Source organism: Scyliorhinus canicula, chromosome 6 (assembly GCF_902713615.1).
Source record: "Scyliorhinus canicula chromosome 6, sScyCan1.1, whole genome shotgun sequence".
Lineage (NCBI taxonomy): Eukaryota > Metazoa > Chordata > Chondrichthyes > Carcharhiniformes > Scyliorhinidae > Scyliorhinus > Scyliorhinus canicula.
The window spans coordinates 121,321,405-121,343,444 of record NC_052151.1 but is presented as its reverse complement, the minus strand read 5'-3'; the positions used below and the strand labels follow the sequence as shown (position 1 = coordinate 121,343,444).

General features: G+C 45.9%; 1 protein-coding gene across 2 annotated transcripts in view; it reads right to left on the bottom strand.

The window, feature by feature from the left end:
- slc30a2 (solute carrier family 30 member 2) overlaps positions 1-22,040 on the bottom strand; it is a 122,755-nt gene that overhangs the window by 90,253 nt on the left and 10,462 nt on the right. For both annotated transcript variants that reach the window (XM_038800033.1, XM_038800034.1), the window contains exon 2: positions 2,892-3,100. In XM_038800033.1, the coding sequence (XP_038655961.1) occupies positions 2,892-3,100 (209 nt within the window). The remainder of the gene's footprint in view (positions 1-2,891; positions 3,101-22,040) is intronic.

The window sequence follows — 22,040 nt, the reverse complement described above, 5'->3', positions numbered from 1 at the left end:
AACATTGGGTCCAATCTGTGATTCTCTAGTGGAGAAAATGCATCTACTTTCCCTAGAAATATTGTGACTGGGTATAATAATGGTGGATGATCCTGACTTTTCCTAGGATTGAAAATGGATGAGTCTAGGGGTGAATCTGGTGACTGAAACTACACAGATGATGCTGAATTCTTCTTCTGAAATTGTAGTGAATTGGTGGTGGGGTGGGGGGGGGGGGGGAGGCGGGGAGGTGCGGGGGGAAATGGAGGAGGAAATTGTGCATGTAGGAGGTTTCAGCTATTCATCAAATGCTCTGTTTATAGACATCCAGAGTTAACCTGGGATACCTGGTCATGGATGAAGAAATGAAATGAAAATCGTTTATTGTCACAAGTAGGCTTCAAACGAAGTTACTGTGAAAAGCCCCTAGTCACCACATTCCGGCGCCTATTCGGGGAGGCTGTTATGGGAATCAAACCATGCTGCTGGCCTGCTTGGTCTGCTTTCAAAGCCAGCGATTTAGCCCTGTGCTAAACAGCCCCTGAAGAAGGAGGCTTATGTAAAGATGAGACGTGATGGTTCAGTTAGGGCACTTGAGAGTTACAAGTTAGCTAGGAAGGCTCTAAAGAGAGAGCTAAGAAGAGCCAGGAGAGGACATGATAAGTCTTTGGCAGTATGATTAAGGATAACCCTAAAGCTTTCTATAGATATGTCAGGAATAAAAGAATACCTAGGGTAAGAGTATGGCCAGTCAAGGACAGTAGTGGGAAATTGAGCGTGGAGTCCGAGGAGATAGGAGAGGTGCTAAATGAGTATTTTTCGTCCGTATTCACACAGGAAAAAGACAATGTTGTCGAGGAGAATGCTGAGATACAGGCTACTAGACTAGAAGGGCGTGAGGTTCATAAGGAGGAGGTGATAGCGATTCTGGAAAGTGTGAAAATAGATAAATCCCCTGGGCCGGATGGGATTTATCCTAGGATTCTCTGGGAAGCTAGGGAGGAGATGGCTGGGCCTTTGGCTTTGATCTTTAAGTCATCTTTGTCTACAGGAATAGTGCCAGAAGACTGGAGGATAGCAAATGTTGTCCTCTTGTTCAAGAAGGGGAGTAGAGATAACCCTGGTAACTATAGACCAGTGAGCCTTACTTCTGTTGTGGGAAAAGTCTTGGAAAGGTTTATAAGAGATAGGATGTATAATCATCTGGAAAGGAATAATTTGATTAGAGATAGTCAACATGGTTTTGTGAAGGGTAGGACGTGTCTCACAAACCTTATTGAGTTATTCGAGAAGGTGACCAAACAGGTGGATGAGGGTAAAGCAGTTGATGTGGTGTATATGGATTTCAGTAAAGCGTTTGATAAGGTTCCCCATGGTAGGCTATTGCAGAAAATACAGAGGCATTGGATTCAGGGTGATTTAGCAGTTTGGATCAGAAATTGGCTAGCTGATAGAAGACAAAGGGTAGTGGTTGATGGGAAATGTTCAGACTGCTGTCCAGTTACTAGTGGTGTACCACAAGGATCTGTTTTGGGGCCGCTGCTGTTTGTCATTTTTATAAATGACCTGGAGGAGGGCGTAGAAGGATGGGAGAGTAAATTTGCAGATGACACTAAAGTCGGTGGAGTTGTGGACAGTGCAGAAGGATGTTACAAGTTACAGAGGGACATAGATAAGCTGCAGAGCTGGGCTGACAGGTGGCAAATGGAGTTTAATGCAGAAAAGTGTGAGGTGATTCATTTTGGAAGGAATATCAGGAAGACAGGCCTCACGGTAGCATGGTGGTTAGCATCAATGCTTCACAGCTCCAGTGGTCCCAGGTTCGATTCCCGGCTGGGTCACTGTCTGTGTGGAGTCTGCACGTCCTCCCCGTGTGTGCGTGGGTTTCCTCCGGGTGCTCCGGTTTCCTCCCACAGTCCAAAGATGTGCGGGTTAGGTGGATTGGCCATGCTAAAATTGCCCGTAGTGTAAGGTTAATGGGGGGATTGTTGGGTTACGGGTATACGGGTTACGTGGGTTTAAGTAGGGTGATCATTGCTCGGCACAACATTGAGGGCCGAAGGGCCTGTTCTGTGCTGTACTGTTCTATTCTAGACAGAGTACTGGGCTAATGGTAAGATTCTTGGTTGTGTGGACGAGCAGAGAGATCTCGGTGTCCATGTCCATAGATCCCTGAAAGTTGCCACCCAGGTTGAGAGGGTTGTTAAGAAGGCGTACGGTGTGTTAGCTTTTATTGGTAGAGGAATTGAGTTTCGGAGCCATGAGGTCATGTTGCAGTTGTACAAAACTCTGGTGCAGCCGCATTTGGAGTATTGCGTGCAGTTCTGGTCACCGCATTATAGGAAGGATGTGGAAGCATTGGAAAGAGTACAGAGGAGATTTACAAGGATGCTGCCTGGTATGGAGGGAAGAGCTTACGAGGAAAGGCTGAAGGACTTGAGGCTGTTTTCGTTAGAGAGAAGAGGTTAAGAGGTGACTTAATTGAGGCATACAAGATGATCAGCGGATTAGATAGGGTGGACATTGAGACCCTTTTTCCTCAGATGGTGATGTCCAGCAAAGGGAACATAGCTTAAAATTGAGGGGAGATAGATATAGGACAGATGTCAGAGGTAGATTCTTTACTCAGAGAGTAGTAAGGGCGTGGAATGCCCTGCCTGCAACAGTAGTGGACTCGACAACACTAAACGCATTCAAATGGTCATTGGATAGGCATATGGACGATAGGGAATAGTGTAGATGGGCTTTAGAGGGGTTTCACAGGTCGGCGCAACATCGAGGGCCGAAGGGCATGTACTGCGCTGTAATGTTCTATGTTTCTATGATGGTGCTTATGAATGGCTGAGGATAATTTTGCAAAATAGTCTGAAGAATTGAAAAAAAAAATTCCAATTTAACAACATCATACTCACCTACAACTTCTCCAACCATAAATATCAGGCAAATAATAGCAGCAATGTAGAGTTTCCTTCTTGCCTGCTGTTTTTCCCTGTTTTCAATGTCAGATGTAGATCTGCTGTGGCAGTGTTGACTTGCATATCTCTCCAATTCAATGGAGTTGGCACTGTTTCCATTGTCAAATGGGTAATTTGGATCGACTTCCTTTGAACTTGTAAAGGGACTGAAATGCAAGGAAAGCAAACCGATTAACTGAAATAATTACATTGATCAAAAATGGAAATCTCTTACATGCGATATTATTTAATTAAATCAGGCAGTTGTTTAGTACACGTGTTCAGCAGTTCAGGTTTTCAAATAAATTAAAGAAGTATCTGTGCTTAGCATGTTATTTTCATAAAATTTGGTTGGTCCTATAAGACAGATATCCATCAGCTTACCAATTCAGCATGCATACTTACATACAAACCTGTGTACATGGCATATTTATAGATGAGTGGCATACTGAAAACGAAGCCACTTGGTGATGGCAGGCTGTGTAACTAGATTCAAGAGCTATGTAGTGGAACACAACTGTCCATAATTGCATCTGAACCAGAGGGGCACCAATATCCTGGGGGGGAGGTTTTCTAGTACTCTTCGGGAGGGTTTAAACTAATTTGGCAGGGGAATGGGAACCGGATCTGTAGTCCAGCAACTAAGGTAGACGATAGTCAGGACGCCAAAGCACGTAGTGATGCAGTGGGGAAGGTAACAATGACAAAGGAGAGTACTTGCAGGCAAGGAGATGGGTTGAAGTGTGTATACTTTAATGCAAGAAGCATCAGGAATAAGGTGGGTGAACTTAAGGCATGGATCTGTACTTGGGACTACGATGTGGTGGCCATCACGGAAACTTGGATAGAAGAGGGGCCGAAATGGTTGTTGGAGGTCCCTGGTTATAGATGTTTCAACAAGATTAGGGAGGATGGTAAAAGAGGTGGGGGGGGTGGCATTGTTAATTAGAGATAGTATAACAGCTGCAGAAAGGCAGTTCGAGGGGGATCTGCCTACTGAGGTAATATGGGTTGAAGTTAGAAATAGGAAAGGAGCAGTCACCTTGTTGGGAGTTTTCTATAGGCCCCCCAATAGCAGCAGAGATGTGGAGGAACAGAAGTCACAGGGTAGTAGTCATGGGCGACTTCAACTTCCCAAACATTGAGTGGAAACTCTTTAGATCAAATAGTTTGGATGGGGTAGTGTTTGTGCAGTGTGTCCAGGAAGCTTTTCTAACACAGTATGTAGATTGTCCGACCAGAGGGGAGGCCATATTGGATTTAGTACTTGGTAATGAACGAGGGCAGGTGATAGATTTGTTAGTGGGGGAGCATTTTGGAGGTAGTGACCACAATTCTGTGACTTTCACTTTAGTAATGGAGAGGGATAGGTGCGAGCAACAGGGCAAGGTTTATAATTGGGGGAAGGGTAAATACAATGCTGTCAGACAAGAATTGAAGTGCAGAAGTTGGGAACATAGGCTGTCAGGGAAGGACACAAGTGAAATGTGGAACTTGTTCAAGGAACAGGTACTGCGTGTCTTTGATATGTATGTCCCTGTCAGGCAGGGAAGAGATGGTCGAGTGAGGGAACCATGGTTGACAAGAGAGGTTGAATGTCTTGTTAAGAGGAAGAAGGAGACTTATGTAAGGCTGAAGAAACAAGGTTCAGACAGGGCGCTGGAGGGATACAAGATAGCCAGGATGGAACTGAAGAAAGGGATTAGGAGAGCTAAGAGAGGGCATGAAAAATCTTTGGCGGGTAGGATCAAGGAAAACCCCAAAGCCTTTTACACATATGTGAGAAATATGAGAATGACTAGAGCGAGGGTAGGTCCGATTAAGGACAGTAGCGGGAGATTGTGTATTGAGTCTGAAGAGATAGGAGAGGTCTTGAACAAGTATTTTTCTTCAGTATTTACAAACGAGAGGGGCCATATTGTTGGAGAGGACAGCGTGAAGCAGACTGATAAGCTTGAGGAGATACTTGTCAGGAAGGAAGATGTGTTGCGCGTTTTGAAAAACTTGAGGATAGACAAGTCCCCTGGGCCTGACGGGATATATCCAAGGATTCTATGGGAAGCAAGAAATGAAATTGCAGAGCCGTTGGCAATGATCTTTTCGTCCTCGCTGTCAACAGGGGTTGTACCAGAGGATTGGAGAGTGGCGAATGTCGTGCCCCTGTTCAAAAAAGGGAATAGGGATAACCCTGGGAATTACAGGCCAGTTAGTCTTACTTCGATGGTAGGCAAAGTAATGGAAAGGGTACTGAGGGATAGGATTTCTGAGCATCTGGAAAGGCATTGCTTGATTAGGGATAGTCAGCACGGATTTGTGAGGGGTAGGTCTTGCCTTACAAGTCTTATTGAATTCTTTGAGGAGGTGACCAAGCATGTGGATGAAGGTAAAGCAGTGGATGTAGTGTACATGGATTTTAGTAAGGCATTTGATAAGGTTCCCCATGGTAGGCTTATGCAGAAAGTAAGGAGGCATGGGATAGTGGGAAATTTGGCCAGTTGGATAACAAACTGGCTAACCGATAGAAGACAGAGAGTGGTGGTGGATGGCAAATATTCAGCCTGGAGCCCAGTTATCAGTGGCGTACCACAGGGATCAGTTCTGGGTCCTCTGCTGTTTGTGATTTTCATTAACGACTTGGATGAGGGAGTTGAAGGGTGGGTCAGTAAATTTGCAGATGATACGAAGATTGGTGGAGTTGTGGATAGTGAGGAGGGCTGTTGTCGGCTTCAAAGAGACATAGATAGAATGCAGAGCTGGGCTGAGAAGTGGCAGATGGAGTTTAACCCTGACAAGTGTGAGGTTGTCCATTTTGGAAGGACAAATCTGAATGCGGAATACAGGGTAAATGGTAGGGTTCTTGGCAATGTGGAGGAGCAGAGAGATCTTGGGGTCTATGTTCATAGTTCTTTGAAAGTTGCCACTCAAGTGGATAGAGCTGTGAAGAAGGCCTATGGTGTGCTAGCGTTCATTAGCAGAGGGATTGAATTTAAGAGCCGTGAGGTGATGATGCAGCTGTACAAAACATTGGTCAGGCCACATTTGGAGTACTGTGTGCAGTTCTGGTCACCTCATTTTAGGAAGGATGTGGAAGTTTTGGAAAAGGTGCAAAGGAGATTTACCAGGATGTTGCCTGGAATGGAGAGTAGGTCATACGAGGAAAGGTTGAGGGTGCTAGGCCTTTTCTCATTAGAACGGAGAAGGATGAGGGGCGACTTGATAGAGGTTTATAAGATGATCAGGGGAATAGATAGAGTAGACAGTCAGAGACTTTTTCCCCGGGTGGAACACACCATTACAAGGGGACATAAATTTAAGATAAATGGTGGAAGATATAGAGGGGATGTCAGAGGAAGGTTCTTTACCCAGAGAGTAGTGGGGGCATGGAATGCACTGCCTGTGGTAGTAGTTGAGTCGGAAAAGTTAGGGACCTTCAAGCGGCTATTGGATAGGTACTTGGATTAGGGTAGAATAATGGAGTGTTGGTTAACTTCTTAAGGGCAGCACGGTAGCATTGTGGAAAGCACAATTGCTTCACAGCTACAGGGTCCCAAGTTCGATTTCGACTTGGGTCACTGTCTGTGTGGAGTCTGCACGTCCTCCCCGTGACTGCGTGGGTTTCCTCCGGGTACTCCGGTTTCCTCCCACAGTCCAAAGATGTGCAGGTTGGGTGGATTGGCCATGAAAAATTGTCCAAAATTCTATGATTAACCTCGGACAAAAGTTCGGCGCAACATCGTGGGCCGAAGGGCCTGTTCTGTGCTGTATTTCTCTATCTATCTATCTATCTATCTATAATGTCTCAGGACTTTGATGGGGAAAATCCACTCCAAGGTCCATGTTCCTGACTATTGAATGACCTCAACTGAATGGGCACATATGCACAGAGCGAGAGGTGGGACAGGATTAGGATTGGCTTTGCTGCCTCCTTGTAATCAGGTAGCGTGTCAAAACTTGCATATGAATGCTGATAAAGCATAACCAGTTTCCCATTGGATAGGTTAGGCAAAACTTTGTCCCGAAATTCTGAAATTTGTGCTTCAAGCCAAAATGGATGGGAATAGCTTGACGGCAGTGGTTTTATCCCCGAGACTCATTTAGTACAGTAAATACAGCGAGGGGGTTCTGAAGACGATTGGCAGTTAGTTGGGAGGAGAATGCAGTGCAGTTTTTCGTTTACAGTGAATTTGAGGCAGATAGCGTTCAAGAACTTGTTCTGCTCTTTTTACTGCCTCAAAATGAGGACAAACTCAGAGGAGGATAACCCCTAACCATCCAAAATATTAACTTAGCATATAGTAGTGGAATGGGGAAATGGAGCTTAGAGGAGGCCATTTTATTCACTTGACTACTGACTCATGACCATTGCATTATACCAGTCCGAACATTTTGGAGAAACATTAGACATCAAAATCACTCTGCCGAAACTTACACCATCAACACCAGGCCTCAAAGGAACTTAGATCATAGAATTTACAGTGCAGAACTTAAAACTGTTACAGAAACATCTGGAAAAACGATAATTATTTCCACTAAACAAATAGAAAGAGCTGAGTTGACTCAACCCAGTTTTACCCCAGGACAACAAGTTTAAAAATTAACCCATGTCGACTTTTAAGTATAGGTTAGATGAGTGGTTGAAGGGAGAGGGAATAAAAATATACTCATTTCGAATTATGATTATTGTTGTAAAAGATGAACACCTAAGTTTTGTTATTATCATTCCAAACTATTCTGCTGTTTCACTGACTTGTTTTATGATTTAGTTGTTTCATCAATTATCTTCCCCACACCATAAGGTCAAGAGTTCACTGATGATTGCCCAATGTTCAGCACCATTTGTGCCTCCAAATACTGAAATAGCCCATATCCATATGCAGCAAGACCGAGGCTCCCCCCTACACCACCTAGTGGATTTTGACCTGCGAAAGGAGCTTCACTCCGAAAGCTAGTGATTCAAAACAAACCTGTTGGACTTTAACCTGGTGTTGTAAGGCTTCTACAGTGCCCACCCCAGTCCAACGCCGGCATCTCCACATCAGTGGTTTTGAGGTGTTGCTCTGTTTATGTGGCTCTAAATATGGTCGCCTTCCTTAATCCTAATTATGTTTTGCTCTACAGTCACCAGGTATCTTTTGACACCGCCACAAGGTTCAAACCCGAATACAGATCAAAGAACCAATGCACCGGTTAGTTAGTTCAAAGTCAATCCTATTTATTTACACACAATAATCTCTACTCATACACAAATACCATAAACTAAACTATCTCTCACGCTAACGTCTATACTTAACTTCGGGTGCCCACTCAGAGGAACAATGGCCATTGTTCGGATCTGAGGCTGTTGGGTGCAAAGGTGTAACAGGAGAACAGCTAAGGTCGTCCGTCTGATGGCGAGCATTGACCTTGGACTTACTTGCTTCTGGTGCAGCTGGCGGACGGGTCTCTCCGCATCGAGAGCCGAGTCCAAAAGAGCGATTCTCTCTCGGGGGCTTCTTCTTATACCCGAAGGGGCTTCGCGCGCTTTTGGGCGGGCCTTGGACTTGGCCCTAATTAATTGGACTGCATCTTGATCATCGTTATCGATCTCGACCAATAAAGGGGTGGGTGCCCTGATGGCTGGGCATGTCTTAGGTGGCCATTGGCCTTGCTTTGTTTGTGTCTTGCTGGCGCCAGGGTGTCTGCCTTAGTATCAGTTACATGAATGTTATTCCTTTGTTCCCGGAGATGGGCCATCAATATGCTAATTGTCCTACAGTTTCAGTCTCGTCTGGGAGTTGCCTTCTCAATACGCATCGAGGCTCTGTGCCTGCCTGCTTTCATAGCACTGTCCATGTATCCCTATAGTCTTTGCAAACATCCATTTTGTAATCTGGAAGTGGCCATCCCAGATGGCTACAGAGGCAGGGGTGGGAACATGGAAATTCAGGCCCTGGGCTACATTTAGTTTTGCCAGATAAGTGGCAAGTAACATTCATAAGTGCCAGGCAACGACCATCTTTAACAAGAGAGAGAATCTAACCATCTACCCTTAATGTTCATCATCATTGTTGAATCCCCAAAATCAACATCCTGGATGTTACCATTGACCAGAAACTAAACTAGACCAGCCATATAAATACTGTGGCCACAAGAATAGTCAGAGGCTAAGAGCCTCTACAGCGAGTAATCTCACCTCCCTAATCTCCATAGCCTGTCTAACACCTACAAGGTACAAGTTAGGAGTGCGATGGAATACTCTCCACGTGCCTGGATGAGTGCAGCTCCAACAACACTCACAAAGCTCGCAAACATCCAGGACAAGGCAGCCCACTTGATTGTCACCAAATCCACCTTTAATATTCGTCCCCTCCAGCACCTACATACAGTGACATCTACCACATACACTGCAGGAATGCACCAAGACTCCTTCGACAGTACCTTCCAAATCTGTGACCACTACCACCTAGAAGGACAAGGACAACAGATGCATGGGAACACCACCACTGCATGTTCCCTACAAGCCACAAATTATCCTGACTTAGAACTATATCTCTGTACCTTCACTGTCCTTGAATCAAAATCCTGGGACTCACAACCTAACAGCACTATTGATGTACCTACATAAATGGACTGCAGCAGATCAAGAAGGCAGCTTACCGCCACGCACTCGAGGGTAAGTAGAGATACACACTAAACGCTGGCCTAGCCAGCAATGCCCACATCCTGAAAAAAAATAAGTTGCTTCTGCAAATCAATCTGACCAAGTAGTTTCAATCTGTATTCATTGGTCTGTTATTGGAACTTTTCAGAAGAGACCAGAGAATGTTGTGGCCATCTCAAGTAATCACTTGTAGGCAATATGCTGTAATTTGAGATTAGTTGTGAAAGTTCAACATGTTAATCAGCACATGGATTGATTGCTGCATGTCCATCATCTCTAGTAGATGGAAGGATGTCAATACACATGGTAAATAGAAAGCCACAATTTGCTTATGCAAACACTTTGAGCCATAAACAGAAGATAAAGCATTATGAATAAGGCTGAATTGTAGACTAGGACTCTGTGGCTGCACAGTGATGGTATGTATTTGACAACTTTGTGATATATCTCCTTTGCTACCCGTTGCTTTTAAAAATTGATTTCAAATTTTGGATTTTCTGTAGTTACAAATTAGATAATACTGCCAGACCAGCAAGAACAGGATGCAGCGAACAATCCCTGTTCCCAAAAATGTAGGTCTGAAGCCCAAACAATATTGGTCCTTAGGTCTCCTTTTAATAAGTTCAAAGAGCTGCTGACAACACCTAATGCTGGGCACCTCTGGTCAACCAGATAGCAGGCTTAAGCCACTGCAACACCAAGACTGGACCTCCAGTAAGTACTGGAAAAAGGAAGAGGATAGGATGGGTGTTGAGGATGGGTCGACAGAGGTCTTTGGAAGTGTACGATAGAGTGTGCCTGTTCCCTTTGGTTTCACAGAAAGGCAACTTTTAAAAGGTTAGCGTCGCTGTTTGATGGTGTCCTTCAATTATTCCTTTAAGGAGAAAGGTCACATGTAGAACTAAACCAAAACTGAGCCTGACAACTTCCCCACTTAACACCAACAAATTTCCTTAAAAAAGCACTTTCACTAACATATTCAAGGGCGGCATGGTGGAATAGTGGTTAGCACTGCTGCCTCACAGCACCAGGGACTCGTGTTCAATTGCGGCCTTGGGTGACTGTCTATATGGAGTCTACACGTTCTCCCCATGTCTGCGTAGGTTTCCTCCAGGTGCTCCAATTTCGTCCCATATTTCAAAGGTGTGCAGGTTAGGTGGATCGGTCATGCTAACTTGCCTCTTAGTAGCCATGGATGTGTTGATTAGGTTAAGGGACAATGGGGAGTGGGCTTGGGTGGAATGTGCTTTCAGAGGGCCAGTGCAGATGTGATAGGCCGAATGGCCTCCTTCTGCACTGTAGGAATTCTATGATTTTTCTAAGAGGCACCAAAAAGGTTTTCTGTTTTTCAGAATAGGCTTAGCCCTGGGATGCATTTTACCAGGGTAACTGTTACACAGTCAGGTTCCTGTTGTTATGTGGATTGCCAGATATTGTGGAGAAAGCGTGTTCAGAGAGAAAGATGCCACTAACTGCAGGTGACTCCTTTCCCATTGTACTTGTAATTCTCAAAATATCCCAAGCATTGGTAAACACAAATATTTGAGCATTTTTTCATGTTAATTTTCCCTGATTCTGATGCAGTAACACTGACACCAGGGGTTTTGCTGCTGGTTGCCTTTTGTTCACAAGAGCCATCCATAATGGATCACTACACTACAGTCAAATCAAAAATAGCTAAACAGCAGCTCATCACCAGACTTCTCATTGAATATCGGCTTGCATTAAACAAACATTAATTCCAGCAAACAATAAATAATTCCAATAGCCAGCAAACCTTCCTAAACACCATGCTTGCTTGGTCTAGTTAATGAAACCTATCCTGGGAGGAACGTCAGTCAACCTACTGAAATTCTCATTACAATGGTTCTGAACAAAGGTCAACAACACACAATGTTATTTATTGTACTCTCTCTGTAAATGCTGCCAGACCTGCTGAGTATTTGTAGCATTTTCTTTTATTTCAGAATTCCACTATGGTAATATTTTGTTTTTTTACACTGACCATTGATTTTGAGAATTTGCCTGCTTACTGGTGCAATGATAGAATCGTTATCATATCTGAACAACCACAAACTCAAAGCAGGAGCTAGTAAACCTTTTTTTAAATAGATTTTTAGAGTACCCAATCCATTTTTTCCAATAAAGGGGCAATTTAGCCAATTCACCTATGCTGCACATCTTTGGATTGTGGGGGCGAACCCCACGTACACACGGGGAGAATGTATAAACTCCACATGGACAGTGACCCGGGGCTGGGATCGAACCCAGAACCTTGGCGCCAATAGGCAGCAGTGCTGACCACTGTGCCACCGTGCTGGCCAAGAACTTGTAAAGCTAAGCGTTGTGTGGTGCAGGTACTGAAGGGTGTAGAGCAACAGGAGTCATTAAGGATCTGCATCCCTAAGCATTTGGTTTTGCATCCGAGCATTGTTATCCTGTGCTTGCTGGCATATGCTTCAATAGGAGCTGTTGCGGGCAGTTAATGTCCTCATAACACACTGTAAACTTCAGTGGCTCTTGCTTACACCATTACATTTTTTAAAATCATTTAAAATTCTATTTTGACTTTTTTAGAGTGCGAGAATCATGTATTTCTTTTCTTTCAGCCACATAGTTGGAACAAAGTGCACGATAAATCATAAGAGACTGGTATCTGATCTAAAAGGCATCCATAGACCAACAGTAAGGATAAGAACCTATAGGAATGAGACATGAAGCTGATGAGCTTAGCAAGAATAACAGTATGTAAATGCCTGTGGCAGACCCCCAGCTGACCAAAAACAAATAAATGCCTGATCATCACCTTCTCTTTTTCCACTATTACACAGTCATTGGGTAGAGTAATTTATCACCAGTTCATTCATGCTTTTACACCAACAGCAGTTATTCATCAGTCATTCTGACAGCTTGTTGAACCATATAGCGATATATTCAGCTGCAGCTCAAACTGCTCAGTTTCATATAAGTAGCGCAGCACACATCAAAACGTAAATGCAACAGATTATTTGGTTTTACTGGAAAGCTCTCCAGGTGCCAATAAATTCTGTCTGATGTAAAGATACGTGCACAGTTTTCTTTCCCATGATCATTAAGGCATTTTACAGCTATTCTGTTCAGTCTTTGCTACACTGCACCATCCTCACTTCTTCACTCCATAGTTTTACGGGGTTGTAATGGCAGATTCAGGATTTCTTCCAAGTTGTATCTGAAAAATACAGAAAATCAGGAGCAAGCCTTTTCCTTCTTCCCTCTAACTTATATTCTGAAAGGTTCTTTCGCATGAGAAATGTAATCGTGTAGAATTTCCACTTTGGACACTAGCAGTAATCCAGGCACAACTGCATCAGTTTTCTGAATTGTCAAGTTTCCATTCCAACATATTTGCATAATCACAAATGTAAAATGTAAAATTGAATCCTGGCAAACAGGCAGCATCTTAGACTGCAATTTTAAAATACTAATTGATGTATTTAATTATTTTAGTTTTATTAATGTGCCTGAAAATAGGTTGATCACAAAAAAGCATTTTTGTAAAAATATATTTTTATTGGGTTTTTCATATTTTTTACAATAAACTCAATAAAGTAACAAAATAAATGTCAGTACAAAACAGTATAGCGAATATAGAAACAAAGCTAGACATAATAAATTCAAGACAGTATGCTTAAAGAACCGGTACCTCTAGTTTATATAAAGGATTAATTCAACAACAGATTAACAAATTAAGCAGGGGACAAGGAAGATCATTTCACTTCTGGACGCATGCCTTTATGCATTGCAATATCAAGAGGAACAAAATGAAATGACATGAATTAGCTCATGGAAATCCAAACAGGAGTAAGTCAACCAAAGTGGAGTCTATGAACTTTAGATAGGGGGCCCATTCTTTACGGATGCAGAACGGATTATAGAGGTCAGGAATTCCATAGGGATGCATTCCATAATTAGCCTATGCCAATTCTAAATTGAGGGGTATCTGTCACAATCTAGGAGCATATGATAATCTTTCGAGCTACAAAGAATTTAGAACAGTACAGCACAGAACAGGCCCTTCGGCCCTCGATGTTGTGCCGAGCCATGATCACCCTACTCAAACTCACGTATCCACCCTATACCCGCAACCCAACAACTCCCCCTTAACCTTACTTTTTAGGACACTATGGGCAATTTAGCATGGCCAATCCACCTAACCCGCACATCTCTAAAGGTTAGGATATTGCCCAGCGTCTTTTCATTAGAATCAGTCATTCTCTCATCTGGGAGAGCCATAATCAGAGACACAGGATTGGACTCGAAGGCTCTATCAAAAATCCTCACCAGCTACACCAAACCAATAGGATCAAATCTTAACACAGGTCCATCCTGGGGGTTCTGACGGAATACACCTGTCAGAAGATCCTCGTTAGCAATCCAACTGGTGGTTTCAAGTATTCTGCATCCAGAAAAAATAGTCGGCTACAATTACTTCAATATAGGAAACGAGGACACTCATCACTGTTTTTTCCATTTTGATCCCTATCACTTTCCCCCTTTCCCTTTCTGTATGTGTGTCTGTCTTGTATGTTTTTTGGAAGAGGGTGGGTCAGTAAAAGAGGGGGAGGGGTGCAACAGTAGATTAGCTGGCCATTATTTTATTATAATTATTGCATGCCTTAACACTATTTTTGTTATAAATAAACAGCTGCTTTGTTACATTAAAAAACACACAGGTCCATAAGCAATGTATACAATCAGGTTGAATACCAGGCACTTTAGGCACATCAGGGATATCGCAGGATCAAACTTGTGTCCAGGACTAGCCATAAAATGTTGACAGTAGTATTGTGAACTGGGTCTCCTTCATTTTATTACAAACCAAAATTTTACCAACATAGCCCCATATATTGCCCCATTTTTCCTCATCAATATCGATTGCCAATGCTTTTTTTCCCAAAATAGCAAAGCACCTGGCATGCTACCACAGGATCTGGAATTTAAATTATCAATGAACCCACTAATTAATTGTTTAGGCTCCACAGAATTTGGGATTCTTTCCATCTGGGAAACTGAGGAGTCAGGCACAAAGTTGGCTTATTAAGAGCAGAGTCTCCAAGTTTAAAATACTTAGAAAAGAAGTGTTTCACGATGTTAAATTTTTGACATAGCTGCTCAACAGCAGCAACCAAGACACCAGGACTCAACACGGTTATATGTTCTATGTGCCGCAAAGAGAAAAGCTATGGTAAAGCTACACATTTGGATTTCTTACAAACACTATGTGAGGTTTATTTGCTCATACAATCTAAGATGGAGAACTGCAAGCCCGTGCAAACACTCTGCTGATGTTACTACAGATCACATGACATTCCACCAGCAGGAATGATGGGCTGGATTCTCCGAACGGGCGGCTATGTGCCGACGCTGGAGTAAAAGCGGGAGCATTTTACTCTGGCGTCGCCGCCCGTTTCGGGACCCCATTCTGTGGCCCACAGGGTGCTAGGACAGCACTGGAGCGGCATCCGCTGCCCCAGCTGCCGATCCCGGCCTGAACGCGGTGCCGCGGGTCCATGCATGCGCAGTTGAGCCGGCGCTAACTAGCGCATGTGCAGTGGCCTTCTTCCCCGACGCCAAATGGCGCAGGGCTACCGGAGCCAGCGCAGAGGAAAGGAGGCCGAGGGGGCAGAGAGGCCGGCTCGCCGATCAGTGGGCCCCGATGGCGGACCAGGCCACTACAGACCCCCCTCCCCCCTCCCACCCCCACTCAGGCCGCACCCGGACCCTTCAATGCCGAGGTCCCACTGGCTCAGAGGATGTTAGAACGGCGGCAGCGGGACTCGACTTGTTGTTGACGGCTGCTCAGCCCATCCGGCCCGGAGAATTGGCGCGCCGGCCCATGCCAGCCCGGGCCGGAGAGTCGGTGCATACCCCAACCGGCGCTGTGACGACCACGCCGGCACCAATGGCGGCGATTCCCCGCATTGCGGTGTATTCCATCCCGGCGTTGGGGCGGAGTGGCTCGATTCGCACGCCGCCATGCCGATGCTCCGACCCAGCGGGGGGTCGGAGAATTCCACACGTATTCTTTAGTACCTAACACCCCTTCCCCTTTATTTCATTTGTACAAATGACAATTTTTCTTAAAGTTAACATCAGACCCACTAATACATTAAATTGGGCCTGGCATCGCTCAGTTGGCTGGACAGCTGAATTGTGATGCCGAGCAAGGTCAGCAGTAAGGGTCCAATCCCTGTATCAGCTGAGGCTACTCATGAAGGCCCTGCCTTCTAAACCTTGTCCCTCGCCTGAGGTGTGGTGACCCACAGGTTAAATCAACACCAGTCAGCTCTCAAGGGGGATAGCAGCCTATGGTCATCTGGGACTTTGGCGACTTTATTTACTTTCATTAGATACATTATTTTGCACCATTTTCTTTTTACATATACAACTTAATAAGAGAGTCTCTCAGGTGGACGGCTATTTTGGTTGTACTCAACATTCTGGAACTTGGCTACTTGAAACTTTTGAAGTGTCTTCCTTTTCTTCAGTAGGTGGTACTTCCTGTGAATTACTTTGGTGTCCATCTCCATAGGTGTTGAAAAGTTTTCAGAAACAGAATCTGAATTTGTCTCTGTTTGGTCTCTGTTCAGATGTATCACTGCTTAGAATTTACGGTGGAAATACTTGTGAGAGGTTTCAGCAATTTCACTTTGTGAAGCTATCAGGCAGCCAGTATGACATTGCCAAACACTGTTATTATCTGTCCGTGTCTTATGTTGGACCTATTTTTCCGAGGATAACAGCAGGTACCCATTTCTCATCGGTAGCACAGTTTCAAGCTAACATTCGCTTTCCCTGAGTGAATACTCGCTTTTTAGAATTTTGTTCCCTCCTAACAATCTGTGCTAGTTGTTGTTGTTTGATCATCTCTGAAGTATCAGGTGGTATGAAAAAGTCAAACATTGTCCTTAGCTTCCTTTTGAAAAGCAGAATTGCTGGTAAACTCTTATTGAGAGTGTGGTGTTGCGGTCGGACATCAAGAAATTATTCACTCCTCTTGACAATGTATCGTGATCTTTTTTTTTAATAAACATTTTATTGAGGTATTTTTGGTATAATAGCAACAGCAAAATAAACAATGTACATGAAACTATAAACATAGTGCAAAAGCCGACTCCCTCTGTTACAGGTCCCACCTTTATTAACCCCCTACTCTAAGCTAAACTAAGCCCCCCCCCTCTTCTGCTGACGATTAATTCTCTGCAAAGAAGTCGACGAACGGTTGCCACCTCCGGGCGAACCCTAACAGTGACCCTCTCAAGGCGAACTTGATTTTCTCCAAACAGAGAAAGCTAGCCATGTCCGATAGCCTGGTCTCTGACTTCGGGGGCTTTGAGTCCCTCCAAGCTAATAGTATCCGTCTCCGGCTACCAGGGAAGCAAAGGCCAGAACGTCTGCCTCTTTCTCCTCCTGGATTCCCGGGTCTTCCGACTCCCCGGCAATCGCCACCTCTGGACTCGCTGCCAGCCTTGTTTTTCACACAATGGACATGACATCGGCAAACCCTTGCCAAAATCTCCTAAGCTTCGGACATGCCCAGAACATGTGGATATGGTTCGCTGGTCCTCCTGCACATTTTGCGCACCTGTTTTCCACCCCAAAGAATCTGCTCATCCGCGCCACTGTGATGTGAGCCCGGTGAACGACCTTAAATTGTATCAGGCTGAGCCTGGCACATGTTGCGGATGCGCTGACTCTACTCAACTCGTCTGCCCATAGACCATCATCTATCTCTCCTCCCAGCTCCTCCTCCCACTTGCGCTTCAGCTTCTCAGTCTGCGTCTCCTCTGACCCCATAATTTCCTTGTAAATGTCAGAGATGCTCCCTTCTCCTACCCACCCTCTGGAAACTACCCTGTCCTGAATCTCCCTTAGTGGTAGGAGCGGGAAGGTTGACACCTGTTTACGTAGGAGGTCCCGCACCTGCAGATACCTGAATTTGTTTCCCCTCGCCAATCCAAACTTCTCCTCCAGCATCCTCATACTCGGAAAGCTCCCCTCTATAAACATAGCCCCCATCACTGCTCTCCGCCATATCCGGAACCCCCTATCCATACTTCCCGGGGCAAACCGGTGATTATTATAGATTGGGATCAGACCGATGCTCCCTCTGCTCCCACATGTCTCCTCCATTGCTTAGACTCTCAGGGCCGCCACCACCATGGGGCTGGTGGAGTACCGTGCCAGTGGGAACGGCAGAGGTGTATTTACCAACGCCCCCAGACTGGTGCCCTTGCATGAAGCCGCCTCCATACGCTCCCATGCCGATCCCTCCCCCACCACCCACTTCCTGATCATGGCTATATCCGCCGCCCAGTAATAGTTACTCAAATTTGGCAGCGCCAGCCCGCCCTCTCTCCGACTCCGCTCAAGCATTACCTTCCTTACCCGCAGGGTCTTGCCCGCCCAAACAAAGCCAGTGATCACTTTGTTCACCTATTTTTTAAAAAAGGACCATGGAATAATGATGGGGAGACATTGAAACACGAACAGGAATCTCGGGAGGACCGTCATCTTCACCGTCTGCACCCTCCCAGCTATGACAACGGGAGTGCGTCCCTCCTCCGAAAATCGTCCTTCATTTGGACCACTAGTCAGACCAGATTTAATTTATGCAGCCGGTCCCATTCCCGCACCACTTGAATGCCTAGGTACCTAAAGCTTCCACCTACTAATCTAAATGGCAGCCCCCCCCCAATCATCTCTCCTGTCCCCTTGCCTGGACTGCAAACATCTCACTTTTGACCATATTTAGCTTATAGCCCGAAAATCCTCATCAACACCGGCCCCAACATCCCAGAGAACGTTTTATAAAACTCCACTGGATACCCGTCCGGTCCCGGGGCCTTACCCGCCTGCATGGCCTTCAGACCCTCCACTGTCTCTTCCAACCCGATCGAACACCCAGCCCTTCTACAAGCTCCCCGTCCACCTTTGGGAAATTCAGCACCTCCAAGAAGTGCCTCATCCCCTCCGGCCCCGTAGGGGTCTGTCCGATCTATACAGCCTACTGTAGAAATCCCTAAACGCCTTATTCACCCCTGCTCAATCTTCAACCAGGTTCCCATCTCTGTCATTTACTTTCCCTATCTCCCTGGCTGCCTCCCTCTTTCTAAGCTGCTGTGCAAGCATTCTGCTGGCCTTCTCTCCATACTCATAGATCACCCCCCTCGCCTTTCTCAGCTGCTCCACCACCCTCCCTCCCTGTGGTTAACAAGCCAAACTCCACCCTGCCTCTGGGGTCTCCTCATACCTCCCATCGATCTACAGTATCTCCTTTACCAGTTGGCCCATCTCTGCCCTATCCACCTTCTCCCTATTGGCCCGGATCGCGATCCACTCCCCTCTGACCACCGCCTTCAGTTCTTCCCAGACCACCCCTGCTGAAATTTCTCCCATGTCGTTGACCTGCAGGTAGTTCTGAATACATTTCCTCAGCCACTTGCGCACCCCTTCGTCAGCCAAAAGTCCCACATCTAACCTCCATTGCGGGTGCTGGTTACTGTCTTTACTAACCTGCAGGTCAACCCAGTGCGGAGCATGGTCTGAGATTGTGATCACCGAGTACCCCATGTCCACCACCCCAGCCAGTAAAGCCCTGCTCAAAATAAAGAAATCAATCCGGGAGTACACTTTATGCACGTGTGAGTAGAAGGAGAACTCCTTCACACTCGGCTGCCCAAATCTCCATCGATCCACCACCACCCCCCCATCTGCTCCATGAACCCCTCTAGTTCCTTTGCCATTGTTGGCACCCTGTCCATTTTCGAGCTTGACCGGTCCAAGCCATGGTCAATAACTGTATTGAAGACCCCTCCCATGACCAACCTGTGCGAATCCAGGTCCGGTATCTTCCCCAGCATCCTCTTTATAAACTCCACATCATCCCAATTTGGCGCATATACATTTACTAATACCACCTGCACCCCCTCCAGTTTCCCACTGACCATAATGTACCGACCTCCCACATCCGAGACTATTCTACCCACCTAAACCACCACCCGCTTATTGATCAGGATCACGATCCCTCTAGTCTTTGAATCCAGTCCCGAGTGAAAGACCAGCCTTTCCTCAATTTAATCTGGTCAATTACTCTAAGGTGCGTCTCCTGCAACATTACCACGTCCACCTTCAGTTCCCTAATGTGTGAACACATGAGCCCTCTTGACTGGCCCTTTAACCCTCGAACATTCTAGGTGATCAGCCCAGTTGGAGGGTCATTACACCCCCCTCACCGATCAACCATCCCCTTTATTGGGCCCGCCTCCAGCCCATGCTCCGTGCCTATCCCGGCCCGCCCCTAGGCAGCCTCCGTCTCCAACCTTCTCTCTGTCCCTCAGACCAAGTCCCTCCCTCGTCAGCAGAACATTTACCCCCCTGCCCCCCATGTAACAACACTCTGTAATCCAACCCCTTTACTAAACCGAACATATGCACCCCCCCCCCCCCCCCCCACTGCGCTTCCGTGAGCTAGCCCGCCCAGTTAGCTCGGTGGCCCCCAGCCCTGGCGCAGGATAGTCTCCCACCTATTGTTGCCTCTTCCCAACAGTCCGAACTTCACCTTTTTCTTACAAACGATCGACCTAATCTGGTTGAAGCCTACTCTTCTCCTGGCCACCTCCACACTCAGGTCTTGGTAGACCCGCAGGATACTATTGTCCCACTTACAGCTCCGTGTCTGTTTGGCACACTGTAGAATGTGCTCCTTATCCAAGTACCTGTGAAATCTCACCGCCATTGCCCTCGGGGGGGGGGGGGGGGTCTCTCATTCGCGGCTTCCTCATGAGTGCTCTGTGAGCACTATCCACCTCCAAGGGCCGGGATAATGCCCCATCCCCCAGCAGCTTCTCAAACATGTCTACGATGTATGCCCAGTGTCCGCTCCTTCGGACCCCTCCGGGAGCCTAACGATTCTCAAGTTCTGCCGGCGGGATCTATTCTCTAGGTCCTCCACCTTCTCTAGGAGCTTCTTCTGCTGGTCTCTCAGCATCCCCACCTCCAGCTCTACTGCAGTTTGATGTTCCTCCTGCTCAGCCGGCGCCTTCTCTACCTTCTGGATCGCTTGATCATGGGCGTCCAATCTAAGCTCCAGCCGCTCAATTGACTCTTTTATCAGGTCCAAGCAGTCCCGTTTCTGCTTAGCAATGCCTTCCTGAATGACTTGCATCAGCTGCTCCGTTGACCGCTGGGTCGACAAACCAGAGGTCCGGTCCTCTGCCATGCTGTCTCCTGTTGCAGCTTCAGCCCAAGCCTTCTCTGTCTTTCTGTTTCTGCCTTAACGAGCACTTCTAGTCCTTCTCTCCATGCACTGATGTGGGAATTCAGTACACAATTGCCTCTGTCATCTGTTTTACAATTCAAGTCCGGTAGAAAATCGGGGGGAAAAGGTCCAAAAGTCCGACCCGAGCGGGAGCCACCAAATGTGCGACTTACTCCTTTATAGCCGCCACCAGAAGTGTATTGTGATCCTTTGATGTCTTGAGTGAATGTTTAAGTGACTATATAAATCGCTCAACCAATCCATTAGTTGTATGATGTTATGGAGTTGGTTTTATGTGCATTATAACATTTCCTTTTAAGTAGTCTTTGAATGCCTGTGGCACAGTTGTTAGCACTGTGTCAGCACCTGGGTTTGATTCCAACCGCGGATCACTGGCTGTGTAGGGTTTGTATGTTCTCGCCTTGTCTGAGTGAGTTTCCTCTGGGATCTCCAGTTTCCTCCCACAGTCTAAATATGCGCAGGGTAGGTGGATTGGCCATTCTAAAGTTGCCCCTTAGTGTCCAAATATGTGCAGGTTTGGTGGGGTTATGGGGTTGTGGCGATAGGGTGGGGGAGTGGGCCTGGGTCAGGTGCTCTTTTGGTGGTTGGTGCGGACTTGATGGACCAATGAGCTCCTTCTGCTGTAGGGATTCTATGATTCTTAGAAGTGCTGTTGTCACTTATGATCTGTTCCGGTCTACCAAACATTGCAAATATTTCATCCAACTTCTCAATGGTTTGTTCAGTTGTCATGGATTATATAATTGTTACTTCTGGCCTTTAAGAGTGTGCATCCATAATCATTAGGAACATGTGACCCTCCACTGGACCAGCATAGTCTACATGTATTCTCTGTCATGGCTGTGTCGGCCATCCCGACAGATGTAATTGTTGCAGTGGAGGAGTGCCCCTTAGTTATGCACTGGACTGACAATTCTCTAATTTCTCTTTGATTTTAGCATCTAATCCTGGCCACCAAAAATAACTGCATGCGAGTTCCTTCATCCTCACCACACCAGAATGTCCCTCATGTTGTTGATCAAGCAATTTATTATGCAAGAACCGAGGAATAATAACTCGAAATCCCCGTAATAAAACTTTATTACGAACCGTCAACTCACGCCTTCTTGTGAGGTAGGACTTGGCATCTGGATTTTTACGATGTACA